The following is an 18,573-nucleotide window of genomic DNA, read 5'->3' on the forward strand; positions in this document are numbered from 1 at the left end:
TGGGACATTTCTCTTTAACAAAAAGGAGGGTGTCTCTTTTTTCCCCTGGACTTTCCAACCCCCCCATTATCCCCAGTGGCGTGTGTTTCTCTCTGCAGGGAAGTCCTTGAGCCAGACAGCGCCTCCCACCATGCCCATCATCTCCCAGTCAGAAACGAAGAACCCACGGATTAACCAGCTCTCCGCGCGCTGGCAGCAAGTGTGGCTGCTGGCCCTGGAGCGGCAGCGCAGACTCAATGATGCTCTCGATAGACTGGAGGAGGTAACGGCCGTGTGGGGTAGAGGGTTGCGAGAGGAGGGGGTGGGAGCAGAAAGGGAACTGCCTTGTCACCGCACTGCCAGGAAAGATGGGGAGAGCACGTCGCACTAATGCCAATTGAAACCGCCTTGTGTGTATCGCAGGTCGCGACCAGTACGTTCCTAAAAGCGCCCATGAGAAAACCCTCTGCTAAAATAGTAAGGCCTCCTGGAAGCCTCCTGTCCTTGTCGCGGCAGGTTAACCTGCCTGCTTTGCGCTATGGGAGTCAATCCCTCTGTAGCTAATGAAAGCCAGCCCTGCTTTTGATGTAGTTATAATCCGTTTAACAATGACAGTACTGCTGTGTATATCTATATATCTCTTTTTTTCAGAAACCTCTAATGTCATTTTTGTTTTTGTTTATGCTTAACAAAGCAGCTATGCCCAGAAGTGAGTGTTTTTGTTTTTTGTGGCTTTTCCTGTAGGTCAGTTCAATTGATGCGTTTTAATGTTTTCCTTTGTTACTTTGAACTCCAAGCGTTTTTTGGTTTTTGTTTTTTCAACTGAAAACACTAACGAGCTGTTGCTTTGGGTCACTCAGAACCCCTTGAAGCTGACAGAGGTCTGAGGCATCTCCTAAATGTGCAGGCCTCAGTTGGGTTAAACAGGCAACCGTCTTGTGAATGGTGATCTGTGTCAAGGGTTGTCTCTCGGCGCTGCCATTCCAGAGACCTGAGCCTCAGAGAGTCCTTGGGGCTCGCTGTGCAAGTTAGGAAAGTGGTGATGGATCATAGAGGCGCTTGGGTGAGGAGAACGAAGGTTGCCTTGGCTGCATAGCCTGTCGGTTGATTCACCAAGCAATATTATGATCCATCTCAAAGGAGAGACCACTTTCCTTTCTGGACAAACACAGAAGAGCTCTGTTTGCAGCTGCTCTGTTCTCAGCAAGGTAAAACTACCAGGCATCCAGGGAGGGGAAGGAACAGGAGCCCTGAGAACAAAGGATCAGGGACATCATTAGGACAGTCCGGGGCAAAGAGCTATCTTCTTTGACGCGTGCAAAGAGGCTATTTGTGTGTGTCTGTCTGCAAGCCCATCTTCTATCCGCATACATGTGCGTGAAACAAGCGTGGAGAACACGCGACTTTCTCGTGTCTATGACTGTGATGTATGCTTCACATGGTGGCTGTCAGAAACAGTGTGTCCTGTTCTGTTATGAAAAGTTGGGGTCATGGCCACGTCCTGAAGAGGAGTGTCCCTGCTCTGCCGTTTTGCTTTCAAGAGGTGTGTGGCAGTCAGGCCTCTGGAAGCACTGTCCATTCGTGGCTGAAAGCTTAGTGTGTATAGAGCAGGGAGAAGGTTCTGTCGGTCCTTCCAACTCTGACTCGAAATGGTTTCCTTCCAGCTGAAGGAGTTTGCTAACTTTGACTTCGATGTCTGGAGAAAGAAATACATGCGCTGGATGAACCACAAGAAATCCCGGGTGATGGACTTCTTCCGGCGCATTGACAAAGACCAGGATGGAAAGATCACTCGGCAGGAATTCATCGATGGAATCCTTGCTTCCAGTAAGTCTTTATCCATCTTAGCTCGCTTGCCACAAGGCACAGTAAACCCCATATTAGACAAATCTCATTAAGTGCCACCACATACGAGGGGCGTTTAGTATCTCTCAGGGACAGAGAGCTGTGAAGTGATGGCATAGCAACCTACCGTGGGTGTTAGCTGTCATTGCCTCACGCTGTCATTGCTTCTCATTACTTGTGGCCTCAAAATCAACATTGTACTTTGCAGCATGGTTCCTCTCCTATAATGACTGTTTTGATGGAGGCTACACATCAGGAAGAATGTGTGATGCAGTGTAGAGCACATGTGCTGTTTCCACCAGATTGTGGGAAGAGATACAAGGAGTTACCTATTTCTAATTGCACCTCTGTGTTTTTTGTTTCTGTTCCAGAATTTCCCACCACAAAGCTGGAGATGACGGCAGTGGCTGACATCTTTGACCGCGATGGGGATGGCTATATTGATTACTACGAGTTTGTGGCTGCTCTCCATCCTAACAAAGATGCTTACCGACCCACCACAGACGCAGACAAAATTGAAGATGAGGTAAAGGAGTGAGAGAGCGCAGACAGGTTTTTAATAACATCTCAATTACGTGTCCAAAGAGTAGGCAGAAAGCTGCCTTATGAGCGCCCAGAGAATCCTAGTGGCACTGATCCAAGATCAGGAGTCAAGTATTTCAGACCTTTTTGAAGTGAAGCTGGTTATGAGCCACGTTTATTCCAAGTACTGCTTTATGCTTATAACTGGCGATAGCCAGCATATCCCTTGCAAGAGATACAGTTGCTAATTTCTCACCTTTCTCTTTCTGGTTTATGACAGGTCACAAGGCAGGTGGCCCAGTGCAAGTGTGCAAAGAGGTTTCAGGTGGAGCAGATTGGAGAGAACAAGTATCGGGTAAGGGCGACGATGCTGCATGTCCCACAACGGCACAGATGTGCCTGGTTTCCAGGCTGTGTCTGATCAGAGCAGAGAGGGGAGTTAGGATTTGTTTCCTGCCTGGATGAAGCCAGCTAGCTGGTTCTCGCATTAGTGAGTCTCCATTTTTTTTGAAAGGTTGAATCAAGACTCTCATTGATGCCACTTCTTTGCCATCAAAAACACTAAATGTAGATACTGGGCATCCAAAACGCGGAGCCATGTGCTTTGCTTGCCTAATTCTGTGTTCCCCAAGTTGATGTGACAGTCTTAATTCTTAGCAGCAGAATTTCTGCTGTTTTTCTGCAGGTTTTGGGGCAAACTGCAGCAGCATCCCATTAATGGAGCCCCTGGCTAAGTGTGTCTTATTCACCACTGCATGGGGACATCTGCAGGCAGTTGCCATGTCGTGAGACTGTAGCGGAGACAACAGTTATAGATGCCCCATGGTCATTTGCCCTCTTTTATAAAAGACAGCAGAGGTGATTAAGCAGGACCATCTGGTGCGTTAAGGCTCGGATGTGCCTAATTACAGAAGTGCAAGGACAATACGAATGTGGCACTGTTCCAAAGGAGCTGGACCTATTCACCATGAGACTGGCTGTATTTGCTGTAGGCAGAAACAGCCAGGAAGTTTCCTTGTATTTGAGGGTAGCTTGCACCCATGGTTTTCATGGCCCAGTTCGAAGAGGGGATAAGAATTGTCCTGCGTTTCGCATTTGTTTCAAATCATTCCATGGTTCAGACTTCTGAAAGGGACTCGCAGCATATCACTGTGGTGCTCTGCCTTCCTTTAAGGGTTAGGCCTTTGGAGCTAAAATTAAAGGAGTTAAAACACCTTGAAGTACCTTCCATCCTCTTTCACTCATCTGTGAATTTGGCTGTGAAGAGTCACAGCCAGTACTTAGGGAACGGCCAAAGGTGGGTCGTGATATCAGATAACGTGATGCGTGCAGGTCTGGAACTGCCTGTGGTTAAAGCTTCGTGAGTATTACGTTTGTTAATCCTATAAATGTTCTCTTGTTTTTCTCCCTTCTCTCTTCTCTCCCTCTTGATGCTTCCCCCACCCACATTCTTTCTCTACATAGTTCTTCCTCGGCAATCAGGTACAGTGTGCCTTTTGATGCTGTCTCTCCATTCTTCTTGATAAACATGGCTTGTGTGCGTCTGCAATCCCAGTCCCTCCTTCATTGCTGTGAGAGGACGTGATCCATTGAGTGCTGTGTTAGAGAGCTTGGTACACTCAGCAGAGCCTGGTATACAGCGGGGTGTTTGGCTGAGAACAGGGGCCAAATTAAGTAGAGTCCAGTTGAAAATCTGCAGTCGACAAAATGCAGCATGTCTCTCCACCTGGCTTCTCTCCCTGATGCCCCAGTGGCATTGGAGACTATGGTAACATTCCTGGAAGAGGAAAGAAAAAAGTCCCATGCCCTCATACCAGGAGCTGGGGGTGCCCAGTACTGCGGTTGATGCTACCTCTCTTTTGAGAGGGAAATCATTGTTCCTTACTAAAATAAAGGGGCTGAAACCTTCTGTAAATGGACTGTATACCAGGATCTGGATGAGCTGAACATATTGCAGTCACCATGGAATGAGAATGCTGAATCCACTGGGTTAATCACTTGGGTAACTATAACTAAACCCTCATCACTGCTACTTGGAGCAAGTAACTCATTACTGGAACAAGCTCATTTAAAAAAAAATGCATGTATTTGCTATTACATTCGGGCATGAGATGGGCACTGCTGTGTCTGAAGGCTGACTAGCACAGGAGAGCTCCAGTGGTTACGTGAGGGGGGTGACGTTTTGTTAAAAGCTGCCCTTGGACAGGGAAGGGAGCTTTTAGGTGGTGGGTGCTAAATCTGGCAGAGAATCTGAATGTCTCAAGTGGAAGAAAGGATAGAATCTAGCTCCCTTTGTTTTAGACAAGTGGCTAGAGATAAATCCATCAAGCTGTGACTTGGCTGTGAGGCTCCTATCAAACACTGTCTCCTATTTATGGTAGACATTGTAATTCAGTGTGGCAAACCTGGAATAAACGATATATGCTGCCAGTATTTTGAAGATGGAGAACTAGGTGCTCCATCGTGCTGTGGTAATGCCAAAGAGCAGGTCAGTCTGGAGCAGGATTTTCCGAGCCTGGGGAGATGCCCTGTAGATTTGAAAGTAACAGATGCTTGTAACCAACAGTGTCCTGTCCTTCAGTGAGCTCGGGGACCCTCTTGTGATTCTAGCTGGCTGGTGTAGCACAGGGGCAGGGAAAGGACTGTCCCAGGGAAAGTGTGTGACTCACTGCCCCAGGGGCACCCAAGCACCTCTGAAGTGTCACTTAGAAACTTTTGAAACTGAAAACTGTCATCCCCAAAGCCAGGCAGCCTCCTGGCCTGCCGGCTTATTGTGGGGTCCTAGGGTATGTCCAAGCCAGAGGTGAGCGTGGGTGCTCTAAGCTTGCCTAAGCGTGTCTTAGTGCAGTTCATATCAGCATCCCTGAACTAACTTCTGACTAGCTAGTGCAGGTCCTGCAGAGCTCCGTGGGCCAGCGGCCTGTGTGTACGCAGGCAGGCGTTGCAGCTGTGCTGCGCTAGAGACGCTGCTGGTAGTACCTGCACTAGCTGGTTTAAAACTAGCTTGGGCAAGTCTCTGCGAACTACAAGAAAGCCAGACCTTCAGCTGGGGAGTGCCATGACAAGCAATCCCTTAAGAAAGACTGCTGCCTGCAGCTACGGGCCTTAGAAGAGAAAGATGCCCGTGGCCCAGGTGTCGTGCTGCCTCCGATGGCCTCTCCTTGCGGAAATCAGGCAAAGTGTGTTGTGAACACCCCTGCATTTCTCACCTCCCCCAGTTGCCTCCTCACAGATTTTTACTCCATGTGTAATATTAGATGCATGGAGTAGTTCTGCCCAAGTTCCCCTTCTTACTGCTTGTTTTCTTATATCTGCACTCTGTTCCTGGGATTTTTAACCCCCTCCTCGCAAGGGAAAATAAAGCTACCACTTCTGTAATCCTGTGAGGTCACAAGGTGCCTTGTCTTTCCAAGGGGATCAATCCCACCCCCTCCGTTTTACCTGAGATCATAAGTTCTTATGGCTTGGGAGTCTCTTTGTAGCTCATTGTTATACCCTTCTCTGGTAGGCTTTGGGCTCTTCCCAAAGGATTCCCTTTGGGGGAGGTCAGTCATGCCTCACAGTGTAACAGCAAATGCTTAGGAGAGAGGGCTCTGCAGAGAGGCATATGCGTGATAGGGGACATCTGGTTTTGGTGACAGGCCTGGAGCTCAGGGTGATGGCATTTTGATTTGGGGCACGGGGGACAATGGTCTGAAATCACACAAGCTGCTTACGAGCATCATACTCACCAATGCACCTTCTGATACTTGCAGCAGAGATCTCTGTTATAGATTCACTGCACACGTCTTCACTGGGGATGCACTGGGGACCATTCCTGCTGGGTAGCTTTCTTGCAGAGGCTCGGTGAAGTAATTGGGTGCCAGACTTAATCGGAGGCTTCCCTCTCTGCGGGGACACGGCATTGCTGGCATTTCCTGTACCAGCCTTCAGTGACGCGCATGTTGTGATCATCTGCCCTGTTCCAATGCCAACAGCATCAGGAATGTCAGTGTGTTCAGCCTCTTCACTTTCTCCACACAGCGAAAGGCAGAGCAAACCCTTGTTCTCCTTAATAAAAACTCCAGGCTCCAGCGGGCTGCCTGGCTGTTCTTTGATCCACAGCTGGATTTTGGTGCCCTTCTGGCATTAGCCTTGGAGAATGTTGCTACTTGCATTGCCCCGTGCTTCTGTAGAAGGACACTCCCCATAAATTGACTCCCGGGGGGATTTCTCCCCAAGTGACATGTAACTTCATACGTTTTGGAGGAGCCCTACAATAACAATAACTTGAAAACTGTTGAGGGCTACAGGCAGGGACGCCTAATCCTGATGCAGTCCGTGTTGGAAAGGACCAGTGGCTCATTCAAATCCCTGTGTCCTGAACTGTTTCTCTGTTGGTTCTGCAGTTTGGTGATTCCCAGCAGCTGCGGCTGGTTCGTATTCTGCGCAGTACTGTCATGGTTCGAGTCGGTGGCGGATGGATGGCCTTGGATGAGTTTTTAGTGAAAAATGACCCTTGCAGAGGTAAGAAGATGCCTGGGGAGAGAGGGGGGGCTTTGATGAGAGTGTTGGGTGGGAGGTGCTGGTAACAATGTCTTTCAAAGTTTTCCTGTCTCTTGCTGTGAGTTTATGCAATTACTGGAAACCTGTCATAGCCATTATAACTATGAGGCTGCCAGCTGTTGTTAGCTGAAGATGACTCCTCAGTTGGATTGCACAGGCAGAGGTGGGATGTGGAGAAATCAAGGTTTGAAAAATAAATAAGATGAAACTCTTCAGTGCTGCCACATTTTGGACTCTCATCATGGCTTGGACAGGACGCTGCTTGGTTGTTTTCTGAGGGCCCCAGCACTTGGAGTCATGGGGATATGTGAGGAGCTCAGCTTTCAGTTAAAAAAAAAACAAAAACGTAAACCAGGAAAGTTTGTACGTAGTCCTTATGGTTATGGGGAAGGGTTTTAAAGCCATGCCTGTAAGTGCATCCTTAATGTTCATACCCAGAAAGCAAAGACCAAAAAACCCACAAGGCCTTGTGTCTGCGAAATCACTTGATTGGGGAGGAATCTGACTCAACAGCTTTTGAATGTGTAGGGTTCGCAGACAGCATTTGGAGTCTCAGTGGGCAAAACCACGTCTCAGGCAGCAAGGACTGGAAATAAGTTCCAGCAACTAAAAAGACTACAGTAAAAAAAAAAAAAAAGCTTATTTTCTTAAAAATGGCTTTTTTTGTAATACAAATTGGTTCAGAGCATTGACTCCACACGTAGAAATGCTTTGTTCTTGCCACCCTGAGCTGTGTTATACTGTGGATCCTCAAGGCATGTCTGCAGTGGGGTGTCTACCAATGCGGTGCTTATCCTCCTGGTCCTGTAAAACCTCCTTTCCACGTGTTTGTGACGGCTGAAAGCCAGTGTCTTACATGGGTTTCCCTTCAGGTCAGTGTTGTGTGTTAGCATTAGCAGAACTTCAGCCTTCATGGACTGGTGTAGCATGAATTTGGGTTTTAATACCCAGCATTTACCAACGTTGCAGTAACAAGCCCTGTGTTGTGTCGACGCATGGCCAGCTGGTTAGGGACGGCCAATCCCAGTGGGTCCCACTCCATACTAATGGGGCCAAAACCAAGCAAGCAAAGCTTCTAGGTGAGTCACAGTGACTGGCCAGAAAGAGCATCATGGAGGGAGGGCCTGGTGGGTGTGCGTGGTTGTGGAGGTGATGGTGCTGTTCCCAGAAGCCCTGTGCATGAAGCCAGTCCCGTAGAGCTGCAGGTGATTTTGCCTTCCACCCTCTGTCGTCCGCAGGCCGGCACTGCACGGGGGTGGAAAGCCGCCTTCTTGCCCTTCTTTCATGACCAGTCTTTGCCTTTGCCTGCTCTCTGTGTGTTTCCTTGTCTGTGTATTTCTCTTTATTCCAGTTCACCACCCTGGAAGTAAGATAAAGCGCTCTGACTCCAGCTCCTCGATTGCCAGTCAGTCTCCGATAGGTTGGCCTTTTTCTGCTTTGCCACTTTGCCCAGCAGCCCTCTCCTGCCGTCGAGAATGGCTTTGCTTTCTACCCAGTCTCAGCCTCCACCCCTGTGCCCCCACTTCCCCCCACCTGCCACCTGCTGCCTCTGGGAACGCTGTGGCAAGGTGGGGCTGCAGCTTTCACGACAGCTGGTACTGTGGTCTGTTTGAATGCCTTTAGCCCTTATGGCTTGGTGGGTCTTGTATGGGGCTGACGATCACACCCGCCACATAGCGTGCTGTGATAGGGAGGTATGAGCTCAGCTTTGGATCCAGAAGTCTTTGCTCTCTTGATCTGAGGTGCTGAAGTGGATCCCCATCACCACAGCATCTGGGTGATGCACCTTCATCCTCATGCTGTAGCTGCGCTTGGTTGTGGAGGGGGGGAGTTTATTTGCAGTTCAAAGATACAGACATAAGGCCAAGAGTGACCAAGTGACTTACCCACTCGGTCATTTGGGGAATCTGGGTTAGAGCAAAGTGAACCCCCAGATCTAGCCAAACCCAGGCCAGTTTCTGGCCAGGAAAGTGTCCTCATCTCCTACTCCCTTACCTAGCTCAGTCCCAGGAATTTAGTTTCAAGAGAGGGTAGATTCTAGTAGAAACACTTGAAGGTAAAGCCAGGAACTTCCTTTTCTTTTCCGCCTACAAAAGTGACTGGGGAGTTCAGAGCAGTGGTCTGTCTCTTGAGTTTCAGAAGTGTCTGTATTTGAAATGTCTCCTGGATGGATTGTAAAGCCTGTCCTTGGATCCTGTTAACTTCCCAGTCCCTTCCTGTAATGCCTGATAGAGCAAGTCCATCTGGGTTTGAGGTGTGCTCTTCAATTGTTTGGGATGGAGACAATGAGCCTGATTCCCTGTTTCCATTTATAAAATGTGCAGAGGAGAAGTTTCCTGGCAAGGTCTTGCCTGTTGCTCCTCCCTGATGGTTTCTAGAAAGACCAACCTGCATAGCACGTGAAGGTGAAGCACTTGGGCTGCTTCATTGTTTTGTCTTCCTGGAGTGTGCGTGTCCTAGGATCATCTGCGCATAGCTAAACCTTGCATCATGCTGCCTGCCAGCAGCAGGGCACTGTGGTGCTCTCATCCCCCCTGCCATTCCCCTAGCACTGGGTAGGATTACTTTTACAGGCTCCTTTGCAGCTGTAGGTTGAGAAGCGTTGGAGCCAGGTGTTCTTGCAGATCCCTTTGGACAAGTGCTTGCCTGGGAAAGCAGGAGAAGGCAGGCCGTGATGCTCCCGTGTTGCACTAGGAGTTTTGGAAACACTTCATGCCTGTGTGTGTAGTGTTTGCAGGCTGTGCCAGGGGCAATAAATGCCCCTTCAAGACCGACAGCAGACTGTATAGCTGTTTAGCCAGGTCTTTATAGGGTGGGATGTGAGTAAACTAGAGCCTTTTTCGTCTCCTTGTGCTCTTTGCCCCTGGCTGTTGCATCGTCTTGGTGTTCTGTGATGCAAGTGGAGGGTGCCTCTATGTCTGCAAAAGGATCTCCCCCTGCTTTGTTTCCTGTTTCGTGCTTTCAGATGTCACAGCCAATGTTTGATGTCTGTGGAGCAGCATGGGAAGCCACATCAAAAGAGAGTAAGCCAGGCCCAGCTTTCAGTGCAGTAAGGCAGCACAGGGAAAGCCCTGGGGCCCTTGGTGCTGTGGTATAGTGTAGCTGAGACTAGGGCAGTGCCCATTCCACTGCCTGTGCAGCTCCCATGCATGCTGGTTTTAAAAAGATGGCAACAAGATGGAAGGAAAAGAGAAGCAGAGAACATGGGAAGGGAAGAAGCAAAATCCTGTGGCTTCCCTCAAGAGCTGTCTAGCTGAGGGTGGGAGCAGCCAGGGTAGGTTGGAGGTAAATGAAGCGAAGCATCGACTAGGGAACAGCAGCCAGGAAGAGCCGTGTAAAGGAATGTGCGAAACGCCCACGGTCCCTGGCACTAGAACACGCCGTTCTCTCCCGGGGGGACGGAGACGGATGCATGGTGTGGAGCTGAGGGCTCCGCCAGGGACTGCTTCTAGCCCACGTTGGTTGGAGGCAGAGTGAAGGCAACACAGGGACCCCACTCACAGGGAGACCAAAGGGAATGTATAGCAAAGTTGGTGGGAGCCTCCAGTCCGGCCCCACCCGGGTGGAAGGGAAAACCCCAGAGGTATTGCAAGAATTGCTGCTCTCTGCAGTCCACAGCTGATTGTCAAGAGGTCTGGTTGAACCAATGTCCATCTGTCCCTCCATCTCCCTGCAGGGTCTTTGAGATATTAATCACTTCGGGTCTGTCTTGGGAAGCTGATGCTTAATTGTTCTTTGCTTCTGGTGTCCGAGGTATGGTTGCTGACCTCAGCATGATTTACCAGCCGTGCTGCTCGCCTGTTTTAACCTCTGGGATTATTAGTGCACCTCTGCTCTTTGCCCTGTCCTGTAAATGCTTTGCAGCCACCACTTGAGAGTGCGGACACCCAGGATTCCCTCCACGCAGCGCTTCAACTCCGCAATTGCTTCTCTGGCTTCCTGGTTTGTAAAGCATTGAGTCCAAAATGACTCCTTTGTCCTGGAAGGCTTTGTGCATGGCCTTGCTCCTCCCTTCTTCGTGAGCCCCGGCGGGTAGGGGGATACCGGCGGCCGCTGATCTTCATCACATTTCACATCCACTGAATCTGCGGGTGCCTCATTCCTTCCTTCCAGGGGGAAATAGAGACCCTGCAGCTTGTGGGGCTTTGGGATCCAAATCTGTCCTCTGCCCTGTGACTGCTCTGTGGTGTCTTGGGAAGATTGGGTGCTGGGTGCCAGAGCAGGTTCACAGGTGTTTTCTTTGGTGCTTGGAAACTGGCTTATGAGTGTCGTCAGCTGCTGTGCTAACGTTAACTGGGTTTGGTAAATAAAGTCAAATAAAGACCCCCCACCCCCGCCTCCTGGGGCTCAGGTGAAAGGCACAGTAGAATAAGCAGAATGGGGCTGTTTGAACTCGGGGACCTCCAGCATTCATCAGAGCCTGACCTGTGAAGTCACCTTGTTGCAGCAGAGTGAGAGTGGTGGCAGTTTTGCTCTGCTATGGCAGGGGTGACGGCGAGGAATCCTTCATGGCTCCAAGGTGAAGAGTCGCATCAGAGCATTGTCTGGCCTTTCTGCCTAGCTTCCTCAGGATAAGCGCAACTCAGGCGAAACCCTTTGGGGTGCACCTTTCTCAGGGCATTTATTGGCCTTGCTCTCTTCCTTTCAGCACGAGGAAGGACCAACCTCGAGCTTCGAGAGAAGTTCATCTTGCCAGAGGGAGCTTCTCAAGGGATGACGCCTTTCCGGTCCCGGGGACGGAGATCCAAGCCATCTTCCCGGGCAGCCTCTCCCACACGATCCAGCTCCAGCGCCAGCCAGAGCAACCACAGCTGCACTTCTATGCCGTCCTCTCCAGCAACACCTGCTAGTGGAGCTAAGGTAGGGCTCCTACTCCAAGCCACGCTTTAGCTGTGCTTTCCCTTAGACAACAGAGCTGCTGCTCCACTACTCAAAACCCGCTCCAGGGACCAAAGGGGCTGCATGGGAGGGGGCTAGGAAGACTTGGAGAAGCTAACATGGCTGTGGTGGATGGATGCATCTGTGCCAGAGCTTGGTTTAAACTGATGCAGGGTTGAGTCCACTGTGCACACTGAAAACTTTTCCCCAGTTGTTTGATTGGTAGGGTCTCCCCTACCCCATCTGCACGCAGTTATCTGCAGGATGGGGACTAGCAGAGGACGACACAAACCAGACTCACAAAAGGGTTGGAGTTGCTGCTTCAGGTTGGCTGTGGTGGTTTTCACTGCTGTGTTCTCCTAGTCGCGTTCAAGGTCCATGTGCGAGGAGCAGTCACAGGGCCTAGGAGAACGTGCGGATCTGCAGGAGGAAAGCAGTGCCTTTTTTTTTTTTTGTCTCTCCTTTTCACCACATCGTGCATTTTTATTTGGTTGTCCGTTTCCTTTAGGATTTATGTATTTTCTGTTTGTTCCCCCCATTGCCCCCTCCCCTACATCCCGGATACTTTTCTGTTTCGTTTGCACTCATTTCCACCTCTTCCCCCCCTCTCCCTTCTCCCTCCCCTTTCTTTGGATTTTCCATTTCACAGACTCCACATCACTTCTCTCGCTGTTATGACAAACCCTGGTTGGCAAACAGTAAGGCTGGCAACCCTGCCAGGGGCTACGATAATGCCGACCTCAACCTCTCGAGCGCTGAGGTAGAGTATGGCCCTCCTGGTCCCAAAGGGCAGGGACGCTCCTGCCAAAGAGATGTCCTGCTTCCTGTCCTTGTTTCAAAGCTTTCCCTTCACAATAGCAGCGCTTGTGAGCACAGCTAATGCTAAGGCTGGTTGCATTTTTCATGGGTTTCTAACTCGGGTTTCAAAAAAAAAAAAGGGGAAAAGTCATAATTAGAATAAAACTCTCTGTGTGAGATGCCGCCTTGCCTGCAGTCAAGTGTCAGCCTGTTTTGGAACAGCTTCAAAGGGGCGCTAATTAGCGGTTTGTTAATTCTGTCGTTTTTCATGGCTTTGGCTGCTTGCTTTTCATATGAAAACTACATGCGCGCAGTGAAATGGATTAATATTCCAAGAGACGTAAAAGAGCCGAGTTAACACTTGAAAAACCAGCTCCAGCACATGTCTGGGATCCACTCGCACAGAGTTTTATCAACCATGACTCCGACATTCTGCTGTAGCATGTGTGATGAGCCCCGTGTCCCCTCCCCACCGCCTACCACTGGTGTGAGCCCCCCACTGCTCTGGTACAGCTAGGAGACTGCCGCTTCTTGAGGCTTCAGCCTTCACACTGCATTTTCTGGCTTCTGAGGACTGGGGTAAGGGGGGAGGGGGCTGGAATTTGAAGCACAGATTTTGTTGATTATAACTTGCCCATCATTTGTCACGTCTGAAATACTCAGTCTCCCCTTAAGAGTAGCTATAGAGAAGCAGCGGTGTTCCCTGTGAGAGAGGATTGCTGATCTTGCGACAGCATAAAGGCGGCGTTCGGAAACCATGACCCTTTCTTGTTATAAGAGATGACTGTGGACCAAGATGAGGTCCCAGAATGACCTCAAGGGTGAAAGCAGGCCCTCTGCAAGTAACCCAGTGCCAGGGAGAGCTGTCTAAGCGATGTTCCCTGTTGTTAAAGTGAGCGGTGGAGGAGGCTTTAGTGCCCGGGCCAAGGTTTGCTTCGGTGCTTGCAATGTGGCACTGGAAGTCACCTGCCGCAGGGGCACAGCTCTCTGCCCTCTGCTTCCCATGCCTTCTCCGTAGCTCCGGCTTCACAAGACTTGAGAGAAAGGCAAAAGCCGGAGGGGGCCAGGGGAAGTCTTTCTGCCTGTTTGTGCCATGGGTTCCAGAGAGGCCGTCCCAGCACTGGGCAGCCATGCATTTTTGCAGTGACCCCAACACAGCATTGCCACGGGATAGCTGAGTCACTCTGCCCAGCGTGGCTAGCAGTTGCCAGAATCCCCAGACCCGAGGGACTGACCGTAACACCTTGGGTTGCTAGTAGCCCTGCAATGACTGGATACTGCCTTAAAACCAATGCTGGGTTTATTTTAGAAACTGGAGCTGCTCTTTCCAGTTGAACTCAGGAGTCCTCTTCTCAGATGTTCTGACTTTCCTGCCTTGCTTTCTTCAGTGTCCTCTTTCTGTGGTGAGAGAAATAGCAGGGGGAGAAAGCTGTGTGTGTTGTGTGTTGCTTTCCCTGCTGTTTATTTGCGGCATCTTAAAGGTCACGGAAAACACCGTCACAGGAAGAAAAGAGCAGGCAGGGTAGAAAGTGGCAGCAGCCTCTTTTAGAAGGGCTCTGTTGCACTCTGTTTTGTGGGTTTATTCATCACGAGCGTCTTCACTGGTTACTTGGAGCATTTTAATTCTTCCGTGAGTTGAAACTTGGTGGGGTGGCCACGTCTACACGTATCCTCCATAGGGTGAAATCCTTCAGTACGTAAGTTCGTATGAGATTTGGCACATTTCCACAAATGAAGACATGCAGTCACCAAAAGAAGGTAGTCTGTAAAACAATCCTGGCTTCAGTAAATTCTGTGGGGTTGATTTCCATGCGCGCACACACTAAATTATATAAGGTTTTCTTTCTTTGTGCCTTTTTAGCCCCCAGGCAATACCTGTCTTTAAAGTGGACTACTCATTTCAGGTATTTTTAGCCACAGACTGACAGTGTGTCCACCTTAATGTACAAAGCACAGCAAATGGAAGGTAGATGGGTTTGATGGGAGAAATGTGCAAATTAATTGGGGAAATGAGGGAAACTTTTATCGGCTGTCTTTAATGAACAAAGCCCTTGTTGACATCAGTCTTCAGGGACCTGGGCTGTTTTTGGACTACAAATGCAGTTTCTCTGTTTGCCTTGACCTTTAAGATGGCAGTGTTTGTCTGCCAGAATCCTGTTGCCAAGGTTCAGATTTGCCATCAGTATTCACCTGTTTTCAAAGTGGGTAACAGCTAACACTCTGTGTCTCCGTGCTCTTCATTCAAAGGTGACCCCCGCAACAGGCAGCAAGTTGAAACGACCCACTTTCCATTCTAGCCGTACTTCCCTTGCCGGCGACACCAGTAACAGTTCGTCTCCGGTTTCTACAGGTGCCAAAACCAGCCGGGCTGGTAAGTCATAGCCTAAACGTTTTCCCTCTAAGAGACTCTACTTCTTTTCACTGCCGTTCCTAGCACCGAGGGACTCTGGATATGCAAGTGTAGTGCCCCCACATAAAATGTGTGATTATACCTGCTGCTTTATTTATCCGTGTACGTGTAGCAGAGAGACCCTCAGGAACTGTCACGACCCTGAGGTGTTTCGTATGTGTGTTGAGAAGGTTTGTTTTTAAAACTCGTATCTGAAATGATGTGGTTGTGATGGTCCAGGAAATATTTGCAAGGCAAGGATTTCCATTGGTGGTATCTTTTGTTGGACCAGCTGCATGGTTGGGCTAGACTGAGATAATCTGAATGCAATCCTTTCTTCTCCAGTAGTACCTAAGTCATGCACCATGGTGAAATCCTTTGTGGAGGTAGCAGGTCTAATTTTCTGATACCAAATGTTCCTGCGATTAGTAAATCTGTGCTTCGGGAGTGTCCTGGCAAAGTGTTAATCTCCAGAGTCATCTAGTCCAACCCCCTGCCTCAGGCAGGATCATCCCCATGCAAACCATCCCATAAAAACTCTACGTAAGATTGCCGTCAACGCTGACGCAACACAGACCTACTACAAGTTCCACCTTACGGATCCGGTGCTGGATTAAGAGAAGCCAACCACACACTGTTGACTTCTCCAAAGGCTCACAGAATCATAGAAAATGAAGGGTGGAAGGGACCTCAGGAGGTCACATCTAGTCCAACCCCTTGCTCAAAGCAGGATCAGCCCAACTAGGTCATTCCAGCCAGGGTTTTGTCAAGCCAGGCCTTAAAAACCTCCGTGGATGGAGATCCCACCACCTCTGTGGGTAACCCATTCCAGTGCTTCACCGCCCTCCTAGTGAGAGAGTTTTTCCTAATATCCAACCTAAACTTCCCTTGCTGCAACTCAAGAGCGTTGCTCCTTGTTCTGTCATCTCCCACCACTGAGAACAGTCCAGGTCCAAGAGTTAGGAGTTACACTTTCAACAATATAAGTCTCGAGGAGAGTTGTCCACTGTCATTGTAGAGAGCGATCAACAAGATTGGAAATGTGTTCACGGCCCACTCTAGCCGGCGCGGGGATATTGAGTCAGCAGACGGGTACTTGGAGACTGTTGGCTCATGGGCAGCATCCACGGTGCTCACCGGTGCCTTGATTTCATTACAGATCCCAAGAAAACAGCCAGTCGTCCCACAAGCCGTGCCGGAAGCCGGACAGGCAGCCGGGCTAGCAGTCGGCGGGGAAGTGATGCCTCCGACTTTGACCTGCTGGAAACTCAGTCAGCCTGCTCGGACACTTCAGAAAGCAGCGCGGCGGGGGGCCAAGGCAGCTCCCGACGAGGGCTGGCGAAACCTTCCAAAATCCCAACCATGTCCAAGAAAACTACCACTGCCACCCCCAAAACTCCAGGCCCCAAGAGATAATACTGTACCGATACCCCCTGCGAAAGAAATACAACCTGTGTCCAGTTTTTAACCCTGCTGCGTACAGTGGATGTATATTTATTCTAAACGGGAGAAATTATATTGTTAAAAGTGTAAAAGAATAATTGTGTTATGAAGCTGCCTTATTTGGGGGTTTTTTTGGTTTTTTTTTTTTTTTTGTAAGTTACTATTTTCATGTGAATATTTATGTAGATAAATTTGCTGCCTGGTTCCTCCTGTTCACAGAGGGTCCAGACAACTGAAATGTGGGAGGGCAGGGGGGGAAAAAAAGCAAGCAAAAAAAAAAAAAAGAAAAGAAAAGGTCAAGATGTGAAAGTGTAGAAAAAAAGAAGAAAAAAAGAAAAAAAATTATAAATAGGATTTCTGCGCGGTGCAGGGCCTGACCCTGCTGTATCTTTTAGGATTCTTTCCTAAAGGCGTCTTTGTAAACTTGACTTGCTGTCTCAGCAAGATAAATTATATTTAAGAAAAAACAAAAAAGACCTGAATCGTACAGTGTTCAAGGAACTCTTTTTTTTTTTTTTTTTTTGTAAATCATGGATACCTCAAATTGAGAAACATGAGGTTGAAAGGGGGGGGATGGAGCTTCTGTTTCCATTTTTTTTTTTTAATTTTGTGATTTTACCTGAAGAAAGTGGAGTTTGAATGAATAACATTTGCACACACCACAGCAAGAAAAAAAGAAAAAAGAAAAAAAAAAGAGTTGGTTACAAATACTGTCCTGGCAACTAGGCTTTTAAAGAACAAGTGGCGCGGGGGGGGGTTCGGGGGGTACTTCAAAGCTGTCCAGAAGAGAACACTATTGTGTAACGCTGAGCTACGGTGGTGGTGGGACGAGGAGGGGGGTGGGCATCTGTCACTTCGTGTCAAGGGGTTTTTAGATGGGTACCGCGGAACGGCGGACTCATGGTGTTACAGAACTGTTTGTCTGCATCTCTTTTCCTATTCATTATTTAACCGGTCATTCCACTTCCAGCCAGGCTGCGATTGAGGTGACCTCCGCTCCTAGAAGAAACCTGGACTTACACGCACAGTTGCTTGTCCTTGAAATGAGTCTCACCAGCACACTTGCTAGCAAGCCCTCTCGCTTTTTGTACGCTACTTTTTCTTGGTGATAAAACAGGACACCAACCGGCCAAGTGATTGGGCAAGGGGTGGGGGTGGGGGGAGGCTCTCTGGACTTCCTGTATTTATTAAATATTGTTCCTCTTCAGCTCTGACCATGTTGCTGTGTCATTCTCTCAATTGGTTTAATTGAGGCAGAAACCGAAGCTCTACCAATGAACTGTTTAAAACTAAGACACATTTTTGTATTAAAATTGCTTGCAGTAACAACAGTCGGTCTCGCCTCTTATTTAATCCCAGCTTTACAGGAGAGCCTGGAGTGGAAGGCAGGGGTGGCTGTCCGGGAGTCTACGATGGAAGTAGCAAGAGCACCACAAAAAAAGAGCTTTCCCGAGATCTCCCGCCCTTCCGCAATGTCCGTGCTTTCGCCCGCGACGGCGGCTTCTCCCATGGTAGTGCCCTCCATGCAGAGCCCCCTTATTTGCCCACACAGTCCTGCACAGACTGGTCACAAAGTGTCTGGACAAAAAAGCGGCCGTGCAAGCCTGCAGCGTCCCGTTTGAGAGGCAGGACCCATTTTCCCGCAAAGCCTCCCTGAGGTGCTCTTGGCTCTCGTTCCCGCGCGGTGGCAGCTGAACTCGCGCTTGGCTGAGGCGAGGACGAAGGGGGGAGCAGTTGGCTCTAGGGTGGAGCAGCCAAATAGCGAAGGGGGCTGAGTTACACCCACGTAAGCGGCAACGGGCAGGAGGAACGGGACTAAGCTGCGGCCTTCTGGCTCAACCAGGGGCTGAGGGCATCAGGGCCCGCGGCGCTGCCTGAGGAGGAAGGGGCCTGGGGGACACCCAGGGGCGCGCATGCTTCCAGGCAGCCAGGCCCAGGGGTGTGAGGGGCCCGGACGGCCCCGGCTGGCCTAGGCCAGGTGCTCTTTCTCCCTGCACTGGTGTGCGCCTCAGGGAGGGAGGGAGGGAGGGATGCCTCGGCTACGGAAAGACAGGCGAAACACTACAGCTCTCGGTTCCAACGGCCGGAGCGTGGCCGAAACGCCAAAGGGGGCTTGAGCCGCCGGCCCCGGAGCAGAGCAAGGCCCTGCCCTGGCGCCCTCCACCAGCCCCCCA

The 18,573-nt window shown here is 49.7% G+C and overlaps 1 protein-coding gene across 18 annotated transcripts in view; it reads left to right on the forward strand.

Annotated features, from left to right (window-relative positions):
* The window catches only part of MACF1 (microtubule-actin crosslinking factor 1), a 194,524-nt gene extending 176,796 nt beyond the window's left edge, over nucleotides 1-17,728 (forward strand). For 9 of the 18 annotated variants that reach the window (XM_019547553.1, XM_019547549.1, XM_019547550.1 and 6 more), the window contains 11 exons: nucleotides 99-262; nucleotides 403-456; nucleotides 1,644-1,806; nucleotides 2,196-2,350; nucleotides 2,627-2,701; nucleotides 3,811-3,828; nucleotides 6,735-6,852; nucleotides 11,540-11,751; nucleotides 12,419-12,529; nucleotides 14,815-14,938; nucleotides 16,116-17,728. In XM_019547553.1, the coding sequence (XP_019403098.1) occupies nucleotides 99-262; nucleotides 403-456; nucleotides 1,644-1,806; nucleotides 2,196-2,350; nucleotides 2,627-2,701; nucleotides 3,811-3,828; nucleotides 6,735-6,852; nucleotides 11,540-11,751; nucleotides 12,419-12,529; nucleotides 14,815-14,938; nucleotides 16,116-16,372 (1,451 nt within the window). In that variant the 3' untranslated portion in view covers nucleotides 16,373-17,728. The remainder of the gene's footprint in view (nucleotides 1-98; nucleotides 263-402; nucleotides 457-1,643; nucleotides 1,807-2,195; nucleotides 2,351-2,626; nucleotides 2,702-3,810; nucleotides 3,829-6,734; nucleotides 6,853-11,539; nucleotides 11,752-12,418; nucleotides 12,530-14,814; nucleotides 14,939-16,115) is intronic. The other 9 variants (XM_019547558.1, XM_019547567.1, XM_019547568.1 and 6 more) reach the window with 4 other exon arrangements.
* Nucleotides 17,729-18,573: the final 845 nt, after the last annotated feature.

The sequence above is a fragment of the Crocodylus porosus genome, unplaced genomic scaffold (genome assembly GCF_001723895.1).
Source record: "Crocodylus porosus isolate Cpor-Errol unplaced genomic scaffold, CroPor_comp1, whole genome shotgun sequence".
NCBI lineage: Eukaryota > Metazoa > Chordata > Crocodylia > Crocodylidae > Crocodylus > Crocodylus porosus.